This window comes from Bombus pascuorum, chromosome 5 (assembly GCF_905332965.1).
Source record: "Bombus pascuorum chromosome 5, iyBomPasc1.1, whole genome shotgun sequence".
Classification (NCBI taxonomy): domain Eukaryota; kingdom Metazoa; phylum Arthropoda; class Insecta; order Hymenoptera; family Apidae; genus Bombus; species Bombus pascuorum.
This window is the reverse complement of record NC_083492.1, coordinates 2,134,231-2,153,264: the sequence shown is the minus strand read 5'-3', so window position 1 is coordinate 2,153,264 and position 19,034 is coordinate 2,134,231. Positions and strand designations below refer to the sequence as shown.

The window sequence follows — 19,034 nt, the reverse complement described above, 5'->3', positions numbered from 1 at the left end:
CTATGTATATTTATTTGCGAAATACTGAAATTACACCGTCTATGGTATAAACATCGTTTTAAAAGATCAAACTCTACACGTCAGCGTACGCATTTATACTTCTTTCCTAGCTTTCCTGTTTATATTCGGTAACAGTGAAATAATTTAATACTGTAAAACAGACATTCGATAGATTTTTTTATAAAGGTTGTCCGAATAACGAAGAAGGAAAACAGAAGATGAAGAATAACTTCGTTTATTACAATCGATACAATAGTATTCCAGGATTCAGAAATTTCGTGGATTATTCAAAGTTTATTCCAAGCCTTTGACCATTCTTTGTTACAATCGGAAGATTATAAGACTGCTGGTAGAATAGCACAGCCGTGATACTGCAACAATCTTGTCAGGCGAGCGAATCGTCTTGAAACATTCCTTTCAAAGTAACGCCTGCTTATCTTCTGTTTATGAGAATCCTGCGATCGCAATGTCAACCAATGATATGTACTATACACGTATTTCGCTTCTATTTTCCGTCCACTTATCATAAGTGGCAAAAAGGGGGGTGTAGCATATAAATGTACAATAAAGAATCGAACGCCTGTGCGTGCGTAGTATGTGATAATGTGTATGAAATATAGAGAAAGGAAAAAGAGGGAAAGAAAAGGAGTCAGAGAGGAGGCGTGGGGATAAGGATGCGCACGCGTTACGGTTATACGGCAACGAGAAAAATAGTTGCTGGTGATCAACAAAATTTGTCTAATCATTCCATCGTTTGCGTCTCTTCTTTACAGCAAACATGTATATTCTTTTCATGAAGAATCATTCATCATCCAAATCAAGTTTTGCACATTTGAACGATACGATGGCACTTGTTCGTCGATAAGCATGTGCCGATCGAATTCATTCGTTTCAGTTTGTTTTATTCTGTTCCGCTCATGTCGTTTTATTGTTTTTCGACATATTATGAGAAGCCCAGTTTAACGAAGTTTTCCACGAATTACAAAGAGCTTCGTCAAATTTACTCCTAAAATGTTTTTGTGCCTCGCTTTCAGACATCTCAAGTACCTATTTATGAACAATCGCATCAAACCTCTAGCTAACATATGTACTCTTTCTAAATTCAGAAGGAAAGAAAAAAAAACTGATAACGTACCAGAGTATCTCTTAAATAATTAAGATCTTTTTCCGATGATAATTCAGGTAATCCCGTTGATATCATCATAGCAAACAATGATAATATTAGACCTCCGTGTTGTCGTAGAACGAGAAAAGCTTGTTCGCAGTGACTCTGAAATCGTTGAAATTCAACTGCTTGACCCTTCTTTGTCTGACCCTTGTTTATTACATGTACGAAATCATTGGTCAACACGAAGGGCACGCGTTCACGCCTGAATCCAAATTTCTCTTTAAAGTGTCCAAGTATGTGACCAAAATCAACGTGAAACAATTGACCGGTTTTCTTCACCATTATATTATCCGAATGTCTATCCGCAATTCCAAGGACATACGTAGCCACGCAATAACCCGCGCAGCTTAAAGTAAATTCCTCGATAGCTCTGTTCAACGCTGTCTCGGTGTGATTATGGTCTTTCAACCAAGCAAGTAAAGATCCTCGCCTATAGTGATAGAAAAATAATTTGAAGAATACGATACAGATCGTGTGTCGTAAAAATACATAATATCTCTATCTGAATGTACCTAAAAGCAGCAGTTGCCGAAAAAGTGCCTTTTTCCTTTTGAATATTTGCAATCGTTTCTGCGTTTAGAACCACCTCGATCATGCCAACTCTATTTTCCGTTGATATGCAACCGTAAGGATTCATACGTAAATCCAGACCTTCTTTTTTCCACAGCTTATCCATGATTCGTAACATCTGCAGCGTAAGCATATCTTGTCTCAAATCATCTCCATGTTTCAATATCAAGTAAATATCATCACCGAACGGATCAGCATTTTCAAAAACTAACCAAAGTGGCCGCATCTTGCTGTCCATTACTCTACATTTCTCGATTCTGTAAACGATTGATATTTTTGTAAAAAGTCCAATGTAAATAACAAAGTCGCTTAAGACAATGAATTCAAGTTTCTGCGTATCATCTTAATGCAAAGGCTTACTTAATGCGTTTCCATCGAAAACTTGGATCCAATGGATTTAAAACGTTTGACAACGCATCTTGACAATGAGGTTCTTGAATAAATTCTTGAAATCCTTGTAACGTGGCTTTCCGATCTTTTCGCTGCTTTATTTGTTCGGAAGCACATTTCAATTTGCCCAAACATTCCATTTGTTTAAACAACGATCGCATATGCTGTTGGCTTCCTCTACAATACGCTTCTAATATCAAACCAAAACGAACTGATACAGCACCCACTTGCATCTCCGATCTAGCAAACAATGTTCATAAAAGAGAAATAAGAGATTATATAAGATACAAGTGAACTGGAAGAAATACGACGAGTACGACATAAAAGAAACGAATGGAATACAAATGGAAAATATACAATACCAACCTAAGATGCCAGAATAAGAAATGACCAATGCTTCGATTGTTAAGAGCGCGTCTCAGTAGAAACTCCGTCAGTTCACAAGATAAATAATTTTCGTGTTTTAACGCTTGTACCAGCTGCAATAGATAAAGGCTCAAATCTTCGTCGCTGACATCCATTAAACAACGCACAGCAAAACTTCGAACATTTTGATCAGCGTAAGCATAATCCAATAATTCAAGTGCCTTTTCAACGGGTAATTTGGGCCACTGTTGCACTAGCGCCGTAGCTTCAGCTACTTCCCTGTATACGTCGAGAATCGGAAAGTAGATTTAAACGTTCTCTTTTTCTATGAAAATGGACGATGTTAAAATAACTCCTATCATTTGGTATTTCGAATATTTAGATTTTCACCTATGATCATTCCATTCCACGCAGTGCAACAACCTGGCCAACAGCGTGGGTATCTCAAGAAGACAGTGATGCCTTAATGTCCACATTATCTTTCGTTCTTGCTCGTGAAGCTCGTGCAGTGGATCTCTATCCGCTAATAATCGAAGTTGCTCGAGTTGCTGAAGCTTACCGACATCAGATTCTTGATCAGGTTCTTCTTGGATCGAACGTTCGGCAGATGATTCCCGTAACTTTCTCGCATATTCCACCATTTTCTCCGGAGTTGGATAAAGAACGGATTTGTCTTTCCCATAACTAATGGAAATACGCAGACAGACAAACGAACAACTCGAATGTATATAGGATGACGGAAGCGGAGTATAGAAACGGAAATTTTTTCAGAAAATAAAAAGAAGAAAGAAAAGAAAGAAAGAATAAAAAAACTTACTTACTTTGGAAATGTCAACATTAAAGCAGCCGCTCTATCTATATGGGGATTTGAGACTACCGTTCCGAGAGGATGCAGAAGATCGTCGTTTTGCATGTCCTCGGCATACGTCCACGTATAGAGTGTCATTGCTCCCGTTTTTAATTGAGATTTAAAGTCATATATGGTTGTATTCGCCCAGCATAATGGATTTATAAAAAATTCCTGTTTGGTATCTTTAACTAATCTACGACTTTTCAGTCCTTTCGCAGTCTTACTAATTTCATATAGAACAAAACACAGCCTAGCCATTCGCGGTATATCACGCACTTTTATATCAAACCTCAACGGTTCTTCCCATTCGCAACTTCCGTCGGAACTGACAATAGTTTCTTTAGTCTTCTGGCTTTCACACAGAGATTTTCCACCATGAAAAAGGCCAGCTTGAAGGCCAATCTGTGGAAACGAAAATTAAAGAAGAAATATAAATTAGCTACTGTGAAAGATGATATCTCGAAACGAGTCACGTTTACCGATTACCGAAGCGTGATTCATACCTCAACGGTACGATGGGCTGCATCGCAGTTTAATCGTGATATACCATTCACGGTAAAAACAAACGGTTCCTCTATTTTCCAAGCAGATATATGTTTACCCTTCTTACGTAGAGTTAACGTAGAAAAGGAAGGCCTTGTACGTTGTAAGGTATCTACTTCTACGTTCTCTGCAGTACTTTCTTGATCAACAGAGACGCTATCTCTATTTAGAGTAACCAATGTAGGAGTAATATCTTTCGCTAAACAATCTTGAATATAACTAAACTGTATTAAAGGATAATCTCCAATTAAATACTCTTCCTGTCCGCAAACTTTTAGAGTAAAATCGTTTGGGTGTCCTTTCGACATTAACGTGTTTGCTCGTTTATTTAAAATAGATACCAATAACTGATATGGCGTCGTAGTGTGTGGTATTTGAAATGTGAAGGCCGTCTGAAATCAAATTGCAGTTGCACGCAAATATTGTACATGTGTCTTTTAGGAAGATAAAATAGCTTTTCTCTTTTAACGTTTAGTTTCAAATGTTCCGCCTTTTAACGTACAGGCGGAACGGAACCGGAAATAACTGAAATAAGGATCGAAGAAGTAGAAAGAGGGGGACAGATGAAAAGAGAGGGAGAAAAGAAATTGAAATAGAAAAGAAAAGCATATCAACAACAGAGGTCAGTGCTTTTTACATACCAACTGTAATTGAAAAGAAACAACAATAAGTTGGTTAGGTAAGATAAACAACGTGTGCGTGTGCCGAATGTTGATTTTTCAATAACGATCGTCGTGTTTAAGTTTGAATGTACAAAAGTGAACTTAACCTTTAACTATGTCGACGCAAGATTTAATGAATGAAGGGTGCAACGAAGAATATATCGAAGACTCTGAAATACTTAATCAGAGTATGATGCGTTCCTATAATGCATTAGAAGCTGAATACGAAAAATGGAGACAAGAGAATTATGATCTAAAACGACAACTTCGAGTAAACGAAGCGATGCTACGGGAAATTTATGAGGCAAATGAAGCACTTGAACGTTCTCATGACCAACGAATTTCCGAGAAAGAACAACATATTTTAAAAATCGACGAAATGTAAATATATGAAATTTCTATGTAGTAAACAATCGTTTATTAATCTCTTTTTGCTAGATTCTTCTTCTATTTTCTATTTGCTTTTCGTTTTAGACATCGCACTCTCGCGAAAGAGTATCAAAACAGAATTTTGAATCTAGAATCGAAATTAGAGCAACAAGCGGGAGAAATTGAAAAATTACGACAATGTGCTGATCAACGTATAAAGACTGAATGCGAAGCTGTTATCGTAGATCAATTCGAAAATCTTTCTTTCGAAACAGACAACATCGCCTTAAAGAAACGCATCGATGAACTTTTATCGATACTACAAGAAGAAAGAAAGAAATATGAATACGCGGAAGAATCGATCGCGGAATTAAAATCTCGATGCGACCATTATGAACATTACACTCGAGTGAGGAGCGAATTATTCATGTATTTGATATTGAAAATCAAATTATTTATCGCAAATCTCATAAAATAAAATGCAAAATACTTTTTCTATCGATAGAGTATCAAAGAACAACTAGCAGAGAAAGATCAGACTTTGGAAGAAATTCGCGCGGAGCTTTCTTTGAAACGTACTGAGCTGGAATCACTTCAAATGGATCCTACATGTAAATCGCACAAAGGTAAACACTGATGCAAATTATGCAATTTTATTACTGTCACAGACTATCTAACTTACTTTTTTCTCAGGCAATTCAATATTTGCTGAAGTGGAAGATCGTCGGCAGAATGTAATGAATAAAATGAATGTATTACGTGAAAAGTACATGGAACTCAAATGCATATGTAAATCACAAATTATGGAGATCAAAAAACTGAGAACAGAACGTGTTGTAACACTTAGGAAGTTGAATAATGATGCAGATCATACATTTACAGAAAATGAGGAATTAATTAAGAAATACAAAAGCAGAATATCAGATCTTGAAAACAAATTGAAGATTGAAATCAAGAAAAATAGTAATTCGAAACAATTGAATTGTAGCGATACGTCTTTTAGGTACAAAATGTTAACCAAATTATATTATGAAATTATGAAATTCTGCAATAATCAATGTTTTTGTTCATTGCTGTCTTTCTGTACTTTCTTGTTTCTATTTCTCTATTCTATTTTCGAAATTATAGGTACTTTCAATCTCTGGTAGATACTCAGAAAAAAGAAATGGAAGAACTTCGTATAAAAATTGAAGATCTTTGTACAAAACTTCTGTTGCAAGAAGAAACAAAAGTAAACATCACCAAACAACTACATTATTGGCGTCACAAAGCTTCCTCTTTGGAGGTAATTGTTTTTACTTTTGGTGCCTACAGAAATGAGAATGATCTTGCGTAACCATTTTTATATTTTTAAAGGTTCAAACGTATGCCGAGCAAGCAGAATTGAGATTAGATCTTATGAATGCAGAACATGAAGTTTCTAATGTACTCAAAGATATCACACATACGTATAATACTGGTGCAACAATTGATGAAAAACAATCCACTTCTAACCAAAGAATAAAAAGTTCTGCTCATGCACTTCCATTAAATTATTCTCTTGAAATTGAGCATACTGGTTGTTCGATTGAGAATCCAGAAGAATATAAAACCCACAAACAATTAACAGACAAAGAAAATAGCAACAGTACTAGCAGTGATGTAAAAGTCAAGATTATTACACCAAAAAAATCATGCAAATTTGAACATAACCAAAGTACTAATAACGATGAGAACAAACCTTTCCACTCTGTGGAGAATACAGCCATTAAGAAGAGTAAGGTCTCACCAAGCACAACAGGACATGAATATCCTGTTGTTTACATACCAACTAATTTCAATGATTAATAAAAAATTTGTTATATAACATGCATACCCGATATAGAGAAATATTTTAATTTTATATACAAGTGACAATAAATGTAATAAAGCAGCTGTTGTCTTACCTCTGTATTCTCAAATTTGGTGACAAGAACGATATTCCCATCTTTTAATCGACATTCAATATTTTTTGGTATTGTGGCAGTTGGTGCTAATCGGGTAGGAAACTGGTAACGTACTTTTTCCATCCAAGACTTCTTTTGTCTTGCCATTGCAACTTCATCTCCTAAAACTCTCATTTTCCATCTGAAGTCATTCACTTCTGAATTCTTTAAGGCTGTAAACTCGTGTAATCCTTTTCCAATGAGAAGACCAATTTGAGAATCTAAATTTCTATCGCTTTTAACACCTTCACGCTCTATAACTTTAAACACAGAACAAAATGGTTTTATATCACATAAACGTCTCGTTTCATCTCGTAGTTCTTCTGCTTCTGCATTAGAGTTGATACATGAAAATACATAGGACGGAGCATCTTTTAATGTACCATGAAGAGGATATTTGCTGGCTTCATCCCAGAGATCCTATGTAAAAATATATATTGACATTGATATTTTAAGTCACTCTTGTTTATAGCATATAAAAGAACAATATTAGTCTTGTTATGTTTTACTAATTTTTGACCTACCTCTTTAATTTCGGCCAAAGTGATATTGCGATTAGTCTCTAAGGGTATAACGACCCCATTTGGCATTAAACAAGTTAGTTCAACAACTTCCGTGGGTGACTTTGCCCAAAAATTGTAACTATACGCACTCGGTATATGTACCATCGTGTTAAATCTTCTTTTTAGGATGTAGAAAAATTTAATAAAATACAAAGAACCGTAGCTCAAATGCAATTAATTGAAGAAAAAAACACGAAATGTATCGTGCAAGTCGCATCGCGACCGAAAGTATCCTTTCTCTTTTAAGCAATATGACTTCATTGAAACGTTTGATAACAAGCTGTATAATACAGAAAACAATCATACGATCAACATATCTTTTCTATGGATCTTTTTCTTCATTTTTACAACCATACATACGACTGTAAATTTTATTCAACTATGAATTTCGTAAAGTTGTGTACTGAGGCTAAATAGCAAACTTGCTTGGTCTTTTACTAATTATTATCGATTGTATTTGTAAAGTTCAGTCCATCGATATCTATTGTGTGCTTTAATACAAAATGTAACTTTGTTCGACTTGGATCACAACTAAAGTCCATACAATCGCTTCTTTCTGTGTACGATACACTACTAGTCAGCCATTATTTTTATAAATGCATTCTACCCACCTACTTACACGTACATTTCAGTATATACGTGTATATCAAAGCAAAATTAGTCTCTTTTTCTATTGGGTCTCATTTCAATCGAATTCTATGATGCTGTTTCTTCAACTTCTTCATAATGCCTTTTAACTTATACTTCTTACTGTATATTTAATTTAATAATCTCATATCATAATACAATATTTCTAGTCCAAATATTGATCATTGTTTAATTTCACTATACAAAATAAAAACATAAATATACGATAATAATGTAAAAGTCCCTACTTGGCTTCGAATTAAAAAAGTTCTAGATGTTGTTATTTGTTAATTCAATTTGACGAAAAGGTCTCTAAATACAGATCAATCGACGTGAAACGTGACATACTAATTGCAGAAATTTTTTACCTTCTATTTTGTCTACCCTGCTGGTTACCGATTTATTCGAATGAAAATTATAATATCGTCACTGTATTATCGATTGACTTTCGAGGTTTGCCATTTTACGACGTATATTATACGCACTTACGTGATATCTACGAATTTTACGTGTCTATAATTCAGTATCAATAATCAGCAATCGGGGTAGTTGAAACGTATGAATCCCGCGAAACGATATATTGTCGCTTTTCATATATCGTTTGTTGAATTCTTGGTAATATCAAAAATTTCATTTGTATAACCTCTTTATCAAGTAATTGTTTGTATCAAAACAAATTTTAGAAGATGTACAGTTTGAGAAGAATTCGTTTCATAATATTGTAACAGACGATTTTAATGTACTCATAACAATTCTTCGACAAATGGTCAATTACAGTGAATGACAATTTATTCTTACTTCTGGCATCTTAACGGTAACTTTCTTAACGTTCTAAGAAAAAAAAGAGAAAGAAAATAGAGATCATAGTGTTATCGCGCGTGAATCTTGTGCAGTTCCGTATCACATTTTAATTTCATCAAGTTAATAGATTTCAGAGAATACTGCAAAATTTATAATAATACTTGAGTATACATTATTTAATATATTGTTTTATAGTTTTAGTAAATTTGAATCCGATGCAACGATGGATTTTATTATTTCGAAATATTTGTTTTGATCTTTTTTATTTACTAATATATTGCAGGTGCCGATAAATATTAAAAACAAATTAGGATCATCCTATTAAGCATGTTTGGTCAAGCTGGAAATACATCTTTTAGTAAGTAAAATGAATTATATATGTATTTTGTATTCCCTATCTTCTTTTATGTCCTTATGTAAATCCTGTTTTAATTCATCTTTATTGTAGGTAGTTTTAATACACCGACGCAGTCCAGTCCATTTGGGCAATCTGCGTTTGGTAAACCGATCACTACAACAAGTTTTGGTTCTGGCGCTACACCAGTCTTTGGCAATGGCAATACTTCTCTCTTTAGTTCAAAGCCTGCAGGTTCTACCACCGGTGGCTTGTTTGGCAATACTACAACTCCACCTGCATTTACTCAACCATCTTTTGGAGGTAGCGATTCATAGATCATTCTACTAGCTGTAATTCAAAAGTATTTATCCATATAAATATTTGTACAAAATATAAAATATATTTTGTTAGCATCGATTTATAATTATCAACATACTGTCTTTCGTCTTTTTTATTGATCCTTAAATACAGTTAATAATTTGATCAATGTAATGAATATAGTAAAAGTTTAAATTTTGTTATGTCTGTATATTTTTCTTGATTTGAAATATGATTGAATTTTATCTGTGTAAATGAAAATATCAGGTAACGAATTGTTGTTATACTAAAATTTTCTTTTCTACAGGGTTTGGTACAACAAGTACAAATACCAATTTATTTGGCTCTCAGCAAAATGCAAGTACAAATCTTTTTGGTTCAAACACTGCAACATCAGCATTTGGTCAGTCGAATAAACCAGCTGGATTTGGTTTTGGTACTACATCTGGTACAAATTTATTTGGGCAACCCCAACAATCAGCTCAGCAAACCACACCTTTTGGGCAAAGCAGTACCACTGGAAATACAAATTTATTTGGTGCAACACCTGGTATGTTTATAATTTATAGTTATACAAATTATAAGAAAAATCTATTCTACTATTTGATCTAGAAAGACAGATTTGAGAACAATCTCATTCTAGGTTTTGGCAATACGAACACGGCAACCACAAGTATAACTGGTACTGCCATTAAATTTGCTCCTATGATTACTACCGATTCCATGTCCAAGAATGGTATATCTCATACTATATCAGTGAGACATTGTTGCATTGCGACAATGAAAGAATATGAATCAAAGTCTTACGAAGAGTTACGTTTTGAAGATTATTCTGTGGGACGAAAAGGTAAAAAACTATCATGATCTATCGTAACTATATAATCCAATTAATTTAAATTATTACATATCTATAATAATATTCTCCTGATACTTATACATGATATTATATATGTCAAGTGATTACGAACTATACGAACCTGTGCGTGTGCACGCGTGTTGGTATGCGCGGTTGGTTCACAGAGTCGCGTGAACTGACTCTATAAGATGGACTCTATCAGAGTGCTGTGTTATTGATGAGCGAGAGAGTTTTAACCGAATGTGTTGTGTTCTTTATTCGAGTACGCAAATCCTACATATATCATGTTATTTGTGTTTCCTTTGATGCTTAGGACCCAGTACAGGAATCTTTGGTGCACCAACACAACCTTCACCTTTTGGTAATGCAGGGGCAGGTACTAGTACTGCAACAACGGGTAAAATATTCTAATGCAAATTAGTTATTGCATATTTACTAGACGTTATACTTCAGGACTAAATAGCTTAACGTTTATTCTTAAAATTGAACTATTTCTATTGTTTATCTTCTCGATAATTGTTTCGTATTTTAAATTAGGCTTTGGTGGAATGAGCGCTGGTTTTGGAGCAACCACACAGTCTGCCTCGAGTGGTCTATTTGGAAAGCCTATAAGTACTTTTGGTACACCCTCGACAACAACAACAAATAATTTTGCTTTTAATTCTACTCCAAGCACTAATCTGTTTGGTACTAATACCCAGAATAAACCATTTGGTAGTAAGTATCTAATTTTTCAAATACCATTGGTAATTTTCGTTGTTGCTAATGTCACTTTAGAATTACTGTATCGGTGTCGGTAAACACGTCTGTATAAACTATTTATATCCGGAAAATACAACTAGTTTTATCTACAGCAGCAGCTCCAACCCCACTTTTTGCAACCAGCAATACTAACCAAACTGCTGGTACAGGTTTCGGTGGCATTAATACGGGTCAAAACACTGCTTTCGGCTCCGCATTTGGTTCAGCGCAACCGAATCAGGTAATACAAAGAGGAAATAAGAGAAACTTTTCATTAACCATCAATCATAATCGTCGATCGTGATTGTATTCTGATCGTTGTTAACATTCTTATATTTATCTTCTTACAGAGTATTGGTCTATTTAACCAAAACAAATCAGCTTTTATTGCACCTTCCACATCGTCTAGCACTGGATTTCCCATTTTTGGTCAGACACCAATGAGCAATACGGGTACACCTGCATTCTGTTCTAAATCAACTGGAACAATAGGTTTCGGAGTAAATTCGACTTTAGGTTCGACTGCACCATCGACTTTTGGAACTGCACCAGGTTTCACTGCAGGTCAAAATTCCGGTACTTTGTTGTTTAATACACCTTTTAAGCCTGCAGGACAAACATCTGGATTTTCTTTTGGTTCAACTCTTACACCATCGTCCGGACTCGGTAAATTATTTATATGCTAGTCATTAATGCGATTATCAATGCATTACAATAATTTCAAATTTCAGTAGCCTTATATTTATTTTGTTTTATAAAGTTTATCTGTATATAATTTTTCAATAGAATAGTAAATTGAATAAAAATAAAGAGAAACAAATAAATAGTGAGGTATAACGTTTATTGTTAACGGTTATTGATGTTGAATATAAATTTATTTTATAGGTACAAATACGGGTTTAATGTTGGGTAGTGGTTCTACTTTATTTGGTCAGCAAAAATCAGGTGGTTTGTTCGGGTACAGTGGCAATAATGCACCATTTAATACATCGGGATCGTTCGGATCTTCAGCTTTCGGGAATAATACAAATGTAGGAACGGGTAGTGGGACTGGATTACTCGGAGCTGGGTATTACATCGAATTTTTGACTATTTTTCTTCATATCGATCACGCGATTGAAAGTATTTTAATTTGTTTCGTATCTTATCATTACAGAAATACTATGAACCAAGTCAAAAGTTCCGGAACTGTGCCGGTGCATCAACAAATTTTAGCCCTGGTGTCTGCACCTTTTGGCGATTCACCGTTATTAAAAAATCTTTTACCAGTAAGTAGTTTTTAATATGTACGACTGAGAACTTATTTGAGAACTTATTCGAATATGACATGACTTTAGGCTTCCGGTAAAACAGAAGAGTTATTAAAACCGGCAAACACACCATCCAAATTAATGAATGGTCAACAGTATAAGGTTACTGCTGATAATAAGTCTCCAAAAATCAAGGCCAAAGTTGTTACTCCTGCACAATTATCTAAGGTAAAATATCGATGTAATAAGCATGTTTATATAATTGGAACTTTCTGCGCTCATAACTTACATGTATCATACATATGTGTAATGAAATTTTGTAGAAGTCAATGTTCGAAGGTCTTGAAGAGGAAGATCCACTCTCGGAAGCATTTCAGCCTCGTCCAAATGCAAAGCGTTTGGTACTACGTCCGAAATCCATATCGAACTCGATAGTTCCATCGCCTACTGAAAGTTCACAATCTGTAGGGAGAAACTTACAATCTTCCGGAAAAGGGGAAGAGAAATCACCTGTAACAAATACATATATTGAAAATACAACTATCGAAACTGTAGATAAAGAAAATCATAGTCAAGATAATAATCGACAATTAGCAAACGATCGGAGATCATCTTTGTCTTGGTTGAAAACGAGCCTTCCACGAAATGCAAAAAATTTGGACGAAGAATCATACGAGGCTCAACGGTCGCTATTTTCTAGTCCGAACGCATTGTCGGAAGAGATGATAAACAATACTGTTACTGAATTGCGACCTTATGCTAACGCCAATTCATCAAATCAAAAGTGCTCTGAAATTAATTCATCCGTGGATACGTCTTTAAAGAATTCATCTCTCGTTGATAAATCATGTACGGACATTGTGAATCAAAACTCTGATTCGAGTCAAGAATTGGACGAAAGTTCTTTTTCATCGTTACAAACTTCGAACTGGAAACCAAACGCAGCTAAAGTAACGCTGAAACGTGCTGGGTACTATACGATTCCGCCGCTTGATAAATTAGACGAGTATGTTCGTGGTGAAACGTGTATCGTACCAAACTTCACTGTTGGACGTGAAGATTATGGAAATGTGTATTTCCCTGAATCGTTTGATATATATGGCTTGAATTTAGACGAAATCGTACATTTTCGACATAAGGAAGTCATCATTTATCCAGACGACGAGAAGAAACCACCTATCGGAGAAGGATTAAATCGTAAAGCACAAGTTACTTTAGACCAAGTATGGCCACACGATAAATCTCTACATAAGCCTATTACCGACCCCCATCGTTTAGCTGCGATGGATTACGAAGAAAAATTACGAAGAGTGTCAGCGAAACATGATACTAGATTCTTAGAGTATCGACCTGAAACTGGTTCATGGGTTTTTAAGGTAACTTAAATCCCAAGCAGTTTTATAATCTTCCTAATCTCATATTTGTATTTCTCTCATGGTTATATATCATTTCAGGTAGATCATTTTTCTAAATATGGCCTAAGCGATTCGGACGAAGAAGATAATAATATCCCTTCAGTAAAGGACACGAAAAGATTAAAATTATGTGCAACTCAGCAAAAATGTGCAACCAAGCAGGAGCAATCAAAAGTAGTTTCAGTAAGACTGTTTTACTCGTTAATTACACAAAAATTGGAGTGCCTATACGATCCAAATTTTTACAATCAATTTCTTCTTTTTAATTAGAATAAAGATACTTCCAAGGCCAATGATTTAAAAGCAGCGAATACAGACTATTCAGATTTAGATACACGTGGACTTCTCTTGGAAGCAATTGTCTCACGTCGGTCGTTTAGAACAGGTGCGTGAGATGTATAACTTTATAGTCAATTCGATTACGAATAATTCCGTTGTATTTATTCCTACTATACTGTACGAAAAATTCTTTTTCAATAGATCAAAATCATGAAAATCAACTACCGATAAGTCCAACTGGTGAGAATGCTCGCATTTTGGGTACAGACAGTCATAAACTGCAATTAATGAAGGCCAGCTTCTTTGATGGCAGCGACGAAGAGATTAACGAGGCTTATAATCAAGGTAAACTCCGATCGTGTTAAGATTATATTATTAATTTTTCTATTTATATAATGATGTTTATTCTTATTTAACATTGGAATATTATTACTATTTTAGAATCGAATCGCTCGTTATTTCTTTCCGATCGTAGAAGTTCTTTGCGATGTTTCACCAATACGCCACAAAAATTAGACGAAGATCAAAACTACGAACCAATTTACAGTCCGATGTTACGATCAAATTTGGCAATTCATCGGACGCCAACTATTACTTACGAAGAACCGACCCTTTCAAAGACAGGTAATATCAAGTTAATGATGTATGTCCATTGTACAAGTTACAAGGGTATCAATTTGTGCTATAGATTCCAAATTGAAACGCTCGATGGACATCGTTGCTAAGACATCAACGATATATGAAAAAGGTTTACCGGATCCTTCGATAACTCCGGTGACTACAATTCTTCGATGTATTTCTGAAGTGATTCCGTTATCAAAATCTATTATACATAAACTGGAATCTCGTTCCGTTGCTGATATTGGTAAGCAGCTTTTATCATATTTTTATTTATTAAGAATTCGTGTAGATAATGTAAATAATTACATGTTATTTTTATGTATTAATTTAGGTATACAAATGGGAAGAAGGTTTAAACCAAGCTGGGGACGTGGTTTAACCTTACTTACATTGAGTACGAAGAAACAGGCCGACGATGTACCATTAAATAATTCTTTTGAGCAAATTGGATCTTACGTATGTGGTCGTTCTCCGGAAGATACAACATCCGTTGGGATAGTCCAACGTATACAAATTTTGGGTGGTAGTGGGACCGGCGAAGAACGCATTAAGACATTCAAAGTAAGTTTCATTTTTAAGTACTTACGTTATTTAGAATTAGACATTTTAATATTTATACTTTTATTTTCATTCTTTGTATCATTTAAGGAAAGTATAGAAGGTCATCTAAAAATTCAGCTGTCACATCGTGTAATGAATCCAGATGGAGACTGTCTAATTTTTGACGTAGATACAGATATTAATAAGGCGAGCATGGCTTTACACGCACATTGTAGTTTAGCCGAAGAATTTGCAGAACAGTTTACCACAGATTCATTTGCTTCCTATGTTGCTAATGTTTGGAAACTCTGTGTAGCTCTTTGGGGAAATTTACCCGATATAAACGTTGCCACAGGTACGTATAACATGTATGTTAATTTATAACTCGATCGTTTAATTTTTCAAATATATTATAATTCAAATTCAAATATAATATAATTTCTTCCTCCACCCCCTCTTCCGTTTATTTTTCCTCCTTTATCTGTAATCTATCTTCCTTCCTCCGTCTTTTTTTTCATATATTTTTTGTTCCTGATATACGTCTGATATACAAGCAGAAATTACGTAGAATATGTAACGCGCACGTTTTTGTGTGTTTCATTATTTTAGAAAATTCAGAAGACCATAGCGTCGTGATTGCGCGGCGAGAGGCAATCGGGGAATGGTTAAAAATCGTTATAAGAAAAACTCATGTGTTGGAGGATGCGGATATTAATTATGAAACAAAGATATTGCTTTTACTATCTGGTATGTGTTGATAAGTATTGTATGCAATTATATAAAATTCCTGTCTTCATTTCGACTTATTTTTCTATCATCGTCTATTTGAAATTGCAGCTTTCGAATTAGAAGAGGCGTGTAAACTTGCAAGAGAAATGGGTGATCATTGTTTGGCCTTATTGATGGCGCAGCTGTGTAGTGGAATGCCTATAAAGGTATTAACACAGCAGCAAATTGCATTATGGCAAAATGCCGGTATTGATGAAAACCTCTCGTTAGATCGACTAAAGCTTTTTGCATTGGTGGCAGGTGAACCACCAAGTAAACATTGCCCGATCAATGTCTGTGAAGGTTTCGATTGGAAGAGAGCGTTAGCTGTTCATTTGTGGTAAACATCATATTTTCATAACATGATACGATCTTTTTTCTATTTTCATTAAAATATTACAATATACGTATATCTATATATTATATCGTTCGTGTATGGTGCAGGTATTTTTCATCTCCGACTGCCTCTATAAGAGACATATTAGACATTTACGAGGCCTCCTTCGATACAAACAAGACAGATGACGTTTATACGTCGATACCGAAACCCGAATATAAAGGAAACAATTTCGAACTTGAAATAAATAATGGGAAACCGATATATGATCTATGTTTTCATCTTTTAAAGTTATTTTGCACTGGCAATCATACGTTGGGTGAATTATTGAATCCAGCAACACATACTGCTGATCCAATGGATTACAGACTCAGGTAATCGATCAATTTCTTTTCTCGCAATTTCAAATTCAGTTTAATTTGTAATCTGAAATAATTTAATTTGATCGCAGTTGGCTGATGCAGCAAGTACTTTTAGCTTTGGGTTATTCACATCTTTCGGAACATGTTGCCATTTTGACACATGTTAATTTCGCGACACAATTAGAAGCATATGATCTCTGGCATTGGGCCATATTCGTAATGTTACATTTAAAGGATGCCACAAAAAGGAAGACCGCGGTAATGAATTTATTGCAACGACACGTCGAAATAGACGATGCTACCGATTGTCCTGATTTTATCGAGCGAGAAACGTTTTTACGGGAAGAATTGGGTATACCTTCGATTTGGATTCACCATGCGAAAGCCGTGAAAAGTTACGTAGCTAAAAGGTTAGTGGAGAGTTGAATCTATATTAATCATACAATACACGTTTACACGTCAAATGTCGTTTCGCGCTAATGTAAACGCATGGTTGCAAAGATTTCACACTTAAAATGTAATACACAAGACGCACGGTATGATTTTACGTGGAATCTTGATTTTCATGTGTTTAGTTACGAACCAAACGGTTTGTGATGGTAATCGTAGCCGATAAATCTAAATCTCTGTAAATTGGATAAGAAATTCTAGTAATAATAGAGTTTAGTCCAATTCTTAACCCAATGTAAGGGAATCTTTTTTTCTTATTTGCAGATACGGGAAAGCAGCTTTCTATTTTATTCAAGCAGAACAGTGGAATAAGGCGCATGAAATTATTATTGAATATTTAGCAGCAGATGTTATAATAAACGAAAATTACGATTATCTGCGCAACTTATTGCGTCCACTGACTCCTTTAGAATGCAGTAGCGCTATAAGTGGTTGGACATATCAAGGACAATTACTCTGGGAATATATGGAAATAACTATGAGTGTTGAATCTTTGCTACGTAGTGCCGATCCACGTGGAATAAGTTCTAAATTGGAATCACTAAAACAACGATTGTCAAATCTTCCTTCCAAGATCAATCAATTTCCATGTTTAACTGCGAAACATAGGTAAACTGTTACAATTCTTCCCTTTTACCATTTTCTATACAGAGCGTAAAAGACCAGCAAATCATTAATATTTGAATATGATTATTCTTTGTGATAGGCTTTGTCAAGCGGAAATTGCAAAGAGAACGATCCACTTAGCCAGGAGTTTGTTACAAATGAACGAGAATAAATCTAAATCGATATATCAATTGGTATCTCAATTACCATTGCCGGAGGACTATGCACAACAAGAGCTTCGTTTTGTCATTAATATGTGCGTGAACGAAATTATATATTAGGCAACATAATTTTTTTTTCCACAGAAATCAACAATCTTCTTTCGACCAAAATAGATATTTGTGGTAATACTTCTTTTTTCATGATTTTGTAATAATAATTATAATGATTTATAAAACGATTTTATGATTTGTAACCACGATAATGGTGATGAAGATTGTAGTACAATTAATTGCGACAATGGTAGTGATAACAACAACAACAATAATAATAATGATAGCATCAATAATACATTCAATAGTTAAGATTAATAACTTGTATAATTAACAATTAAGAATGTTTATACATATACATATATACATGCTAATTTGTTACTTAAGATATTCTATATCTATAAATATTTAAATAAGCAAATAACAAGCAGAAAAGGACCAGAGAAATGACACGGTGAACGTTGTAAGTTTAGATATTCGAACGATGCTTTTAATTCTATAAAGTGATAATTAAACTATGCATGTCATTATCTGATTATTTTAATTCTAATTATAGGAAACACTTGAAAAATTTTTCGTTCTATATTGTATGTATTTTCAAAATATAAACCAAGTATATTATTATTATTACGTTATTTATTTTGACATTAGTACGTTATATCGATTATTTAATTCGATGAATTGCGAAAGACGAGACGGTTGTTTTTTAATTATGCGTTTACGTTTGAAAGTGAGGAGGTATAAAGATGGAAAAACCGTTGGAGCTTCGAAAATCCTTGGGATCTAGGAAGTTGTCTCTGCGCTTGAAAATATAGATAGGCGTTAAATCAATGATACCGAGCTTGCGCGCCCGGTCATTTCGACCATCTCTATTACGGTAAGAGATTGCGAGCATCTCGGTCTGTTCGCTAGCTTAAACTTGTCCGTTCGTTCGGTTTCACTCTTTCGCAAGGAACAGCTCCTCCTCGATAGTATTCGATCTATCTCTGTTCTCTCGTATCGCCTCTGCTCGTTTTCATATCTAGCAACCTTCACCTCCTACTGTCCACCTTCCCCACCTCGGTGTCGT

At 34.7% G+C, this 19,034-nt stretch overlaps 3 protein-coding genes across 10 annotated transcripts; 2 read left to right on the top strand and 1 right to left on the bottom strand.

The window, feature by feature from the left end:
* Nucleotides 1-219: 219 nt before the first annotated feature.
* Nucleotides 220-8,238, bottom strand: LOC132907559 (phosphatidylinositol 4,5-bisphosphate 3-kinase catalytic subunit delta isoform). The gene is made up of 10 exons (XM_060960782.1): nucleotides 7,407-8,238; nucleotides 6,844-7,302; nucleotides 3,848-4,279; nucleotides 3,316-3,746; nucleotides 2,885-3,178; nucleotides 2,495-2,773; nucleotides 2,099-2,368; nucleotides 1,681-1,995; nucleotides 1,136-1,598; nucleotides 220-1,047 (listed from the first exon to the last, which is right to left on the bottom strand). The coding sequence occupies exons 1-10, from the start codon at nucleotides 7,548-7,550 to the stop codon at nucleotides 916-918; spliced, it is 3,219 nt and encodes a 1,072-aa protein (XP_060816765.1). The 5' UTR covers nucleotides 7,551-8,238; the 3' UTR covers nucleotides 220-915.
* LOC132907576 (protein Spindly) lies at nucleotides 4,336-6,842 on the top strand. Of its 2 annotated transcripts, XM_060960817.1 has the most exons (7): nucleotides 4,336-4,566; nucleotides 4,631-4,930; nucleotides 5,024-5,327; nucleotides 5,424-5,544; nucleotides 5,612-5,921; nucleotides 6,047-6,203; nucleotides 6,275-6,842. In XM_060960817.1, the coding sequence occupies exons 2-7, from the start codon at nucleotides 4,665-4,667 to the stop codon at nucleotides 6,743-6,745; spliced, it is 1,629 nt and encodes a 542-aa protein (XP_060816800.1). In that variant the 5' UTR covers nucleotides 4,336-4,566; nucleotides 4,631-4,664; the 3' UTR covers nucleotides 6,746-6,842. The 2 variants fall into 2 exon arrangements, with proteins under 2 accessions (XP_060816800.1, XP_060816799.1); XM_060960816.1 differs by having other exon boundaries at nucleotides 4,336-4,930.
* A 149-nt stretch (nucleotides 8,239-8,387) lies between the features above and the next one.
* On the top strand, nucleotides 8,388-18,592 carry LOC132907549 (nuclear pore complex protein Nup98-Nup96). Of its 7 annotated transcripts, XM_060960754.1 has the most exons (27): nucleotides 8,540-8,687; nucleotides 8,756-8,886; nucleotides 9,157-9,231; nucleotides 9,322-9,531; nucleotides 9,836-10,078; nucleotides 10,172-10,375; nucleotides 10,698-10,781; nucleotides 10,922-11,101; nucleotides 11,239-11,366; nucleotides 11,476-11,791; nucleotides 12,011-12,194; nucleotides 12,282-12,393; nucleotides 12,463-12,603; nucleotides 12,699-13,751; nucleotides 13,830-13,973; nucleotides 14,061-14,175; nucleotides 14,271-14,414; nucleotides 14,511-14,693; nucleotides 14,758-14,934; nucleotides 15,022-15,251; nucleotides 15,339-15,585; nucleotides 15,840-15,977; nucleotides 16,068-16,338; nucleotides 16,443-16,709; nucleotides 16,787-17,107; nucleotides 17,412-17,756; nucleotides 17,854-18,592. In XM_060960754.1, exons 3-27 carry the CDS (start codon nucleotides 9,201-9,203, stop codon nucleotides 18,032-18,034), a joined length of 5,649 nt encoding a protein of 1,882 aa, XP_060816737.1. In that variant the 5' UTR covers nucleotides 8,540-8,687; nucleotides 8,756-8,886; nucleotides 9,157-9,200; the 3' UTR covers nucleotides 18,035-18,592. The 7 variants fall into 7 exon arrangements, with proteins under 7 accessions (XP_060816739.1, XP_060816738.1, XP_060816737.1 ...); XM_060960756.1 differs by lacking the exons at nucleotides 8,540-8,687; nucleotides 8,756-8,886 and adding an exon at nucleotides 8,388-8,525; XM_060960755.1 differs by lacking the exon at nucleotides 8,756-8,886 and having other exon boundaries at nucleotides 8,537-8,687.
* The last annotated feature ends 442 nt before the right edge of the window (nucleotides 18,593-19,034 follow it).